The sequence below is a fragment of the Nothoprocta perdicaria genome, unplaced genomic scaffold, assembly GCF_003342845.1.
Source record: "Nothoprocta perdicaria isolate Ctin4 unplaced genomic scaffold, notPer1 scaffold_44, whole genome shotgun sequence".
In the NCBI taxonomy this organism is placed as follows: Eukaryota; Metazoa; Chordata; class Aves; order Tinamiformes; family Tinamidae; genus Nothoprocta; species Nothoprocta perdicaria.
In genome coordinates this window covers 1,572,209-1,574,426 of record NW_020455688.1, presented here as the reverse complement: position 1 = coordinate 1,574,426, position 2,218 = coordinate 1,572,209, and the positions used below count along the sequence as shown (strand labels likewise).

Sequence of the window (2,218 nt, the reverse complement as noted above, 5' to 3'; positions counted from 1 at the left end):
AGAAATATTCAAAAGATGAAAAAGAAATAGGCTTAGTTTTCCCTAGAAGGATTTGCAGTGTTAAATAATTCTGTATTTTGAATTAATCTACAGCAGCAGCAGCATTTCCCGGCACAGGGGCCCTGTTTACCCCACGACTGCATTGGGGTGGTGCTGTTTTTGGACAGTATACACAGCTGTAACGTTTTCTCCTGGCCTGAAGCGGCTCCTTCTGCCTTCTGAGATCAGACGGAAAGAAGCTTCCACGAAGATCATTTAAAAGAAGGGCATTTTGGAAGGCCACAAGCGGGACCAAGCTGAAGGAAAACCCCGACAGTGTGAAGGCACGACGGCTGTGCTCGTCGTGGCTAAGGGCGCGCCGGGTTCTCCCGAGCGCGCTGCGGGACCGCGGGACCGGGACACGTCCGCTCGGGAGCGGCCGGCCCGGCGGCCGCCACCGCAGCCCGGGGCCTGCCGGGCAGGCCGGGCCGCCCGCGGCGCCTGGCAGCCGGTACCGTCCCCCCGGGCCCGCGGCAGCAAAGGGAAAGGAAGGGAGCGGTGGGGGCGTGGAGCACTCAGCCCCCGCCGCGGCCCCCGTTAGACACGAGCACGGCGCGCTGGAGGACCGCGGAGCAGCGAGTGCARCCAGCGCGAACGCTAGAGCGGCCCCGCGCCGGGCCCTTCCCGCCGCTCCGTCTCGCTGGTTCCTGCCAAGCGCCGCCTCCTGATTGGCCGCGGGGCCCGCCCCGCCCCGCCCCGCCGCTCTGCGGCCGTTCCGCGTGTGTCGGTGGCGCCGCCGCCTCCCGCCGGCTCCCCGTGCCCGGCCCAGGGCCGCCTCTCCAGATGCCGCCTCGGCCCCGCGGCGCTCCGGTAACACCAGCCCCCGGGCCGGGCCGCGCGGGTGCGGGGCGGCGGGCTCGGCTTCGCGCTCCGCGGTTCGCTGCACGGTGGCGGCGGGAGGCCTCTCCCGGGCGCCCCTCCGTCCCGGTGCGACGGGGCAGGTGCTGATAGGCGGCCGAGGCGCCAGCGGGAAGCGGAGGTGTGTGGAGGTGTGTCTCCTCTCAGACCCAGTGTCTGCCTGTCCCTAAAGAGCAAAAGTTTCTCCCTGCACTTGTTCTTATTTCATATCCCTGTCTCATTTTTAGCTTCCTTAAATGCGGTAAATATTGAGGCACYCGTTTGTCCTCTGCATATTGCACATACTTTGTCATGCTGCTTGAGATTCTTTTGTCACGGATCTATTTTTTTTCCTACTAAAGCAGWAAGAAAAAGGAGTTTGTGTTCAGGCTGTGAAGCTCACGGCTTTCTGTGTTTCTGAGGTCATGCACAGGTTGTGTTTGCTTGTCCTGCCATAAGAAAGCACCGGAGCCTTCAGGCTTTCCCTGTTCTGCTCTTTGGATGTTGCAATCTTTGGAACAATGACTTTGACTTTTGTTGAAATGCTGTGTTCCGGACACGTCTTTCGAGCGCTTTGAATGTTGAATTAAGGCGTTAGCACCTCCTCTTTGGGCTGCAGAAGTGGCTGCGTTGGCTCAGCTGCTCGTGGACCTGCAGGTGCTGCGATAGCGGTCGGGCGAAGCAGCTGGGACTGCGTCGTTGTGGGCTGTGGAACCCGTTTCGGTCACAGTGTGGCTGTACACGACCACACAGGGCACTGTGGCTGCAACTGCGAGGAGAAATCTGCAGGCGGGAGAACATCTGAGCTACTGAGGGGAAACGGTTTGTGGTGAGAGGTCCTGCTATTTATTAGGTAAACCAAGAAAGGCAAGAAAAAGGCGGGGGGAGTAGAGAAGGTTTCAGGTAGAAATGAGTGCTTTTTTTTTTTTTTTTTTTTTTTTTTGCTGTCAGGTCTAAAGACTGATTTGAGAGCCCCAAAGCTTGTTGTTGTTTTCCCCTATTAGTAGTATTTTATTTTTTCCTCACAGGCAGCTTGATACTAAATATTGCCTCTCTCCAAGCCCTGCCCGTTTCTATCTGTAGACCCCCCCAGTACCTAAAACGCTGATGCTGCTTCCCGCCGAGCGCCTGGTGCGTTTCCCAGCTCGCTTCTAAGCCGCTGTCGCCCATGCCACCCGTGACGAAACAGGTTAATTCCCTCGTTAGGGAATTCGCGACCCTTCCCCACACAGCCCTCCTCGCGCGGCCGTTAGTTCCCGCCCGCGGCCCCTGCGCATGCGCGGGGTTGGGGGGGGTGAGGGGTGTCCTGCGCATGCGCGGAACTGGGGGTAGTGGTGGGGGG

General features: G+C 59.4%; 1 protein-coding gene across 2 annotated transcripts in view; it reads left to right on the top strand.

The window, feature by feature from the left end:
- Nucleotides 1–802: 802 nt before the first annotated feature.
- ERGIC2 (ERGIC and golgi 2) overlaps nucleotides 803–2,218 on the top strand; it is an 18,881-nt gene continuing 17,465 nt past the window's right edge. The window contains exon 1 of one of the 2 annotated variants that reach the window (XM_026046393.1): nucleotides 803–849. Coding sequence is in view for 1 of the 2 variants with exons in the window: in XM_026046394.1 (XP_025902179.1) it covers nucleotides 823–849 (27 nt within the window). In the remaining variant the exon portion in view is untranslated. The remainder of the gene's footprint in view (nucleotides 850–2,218) is intronic. The other variant, XM_026046394.1, reaches the window with a different exon arrangement.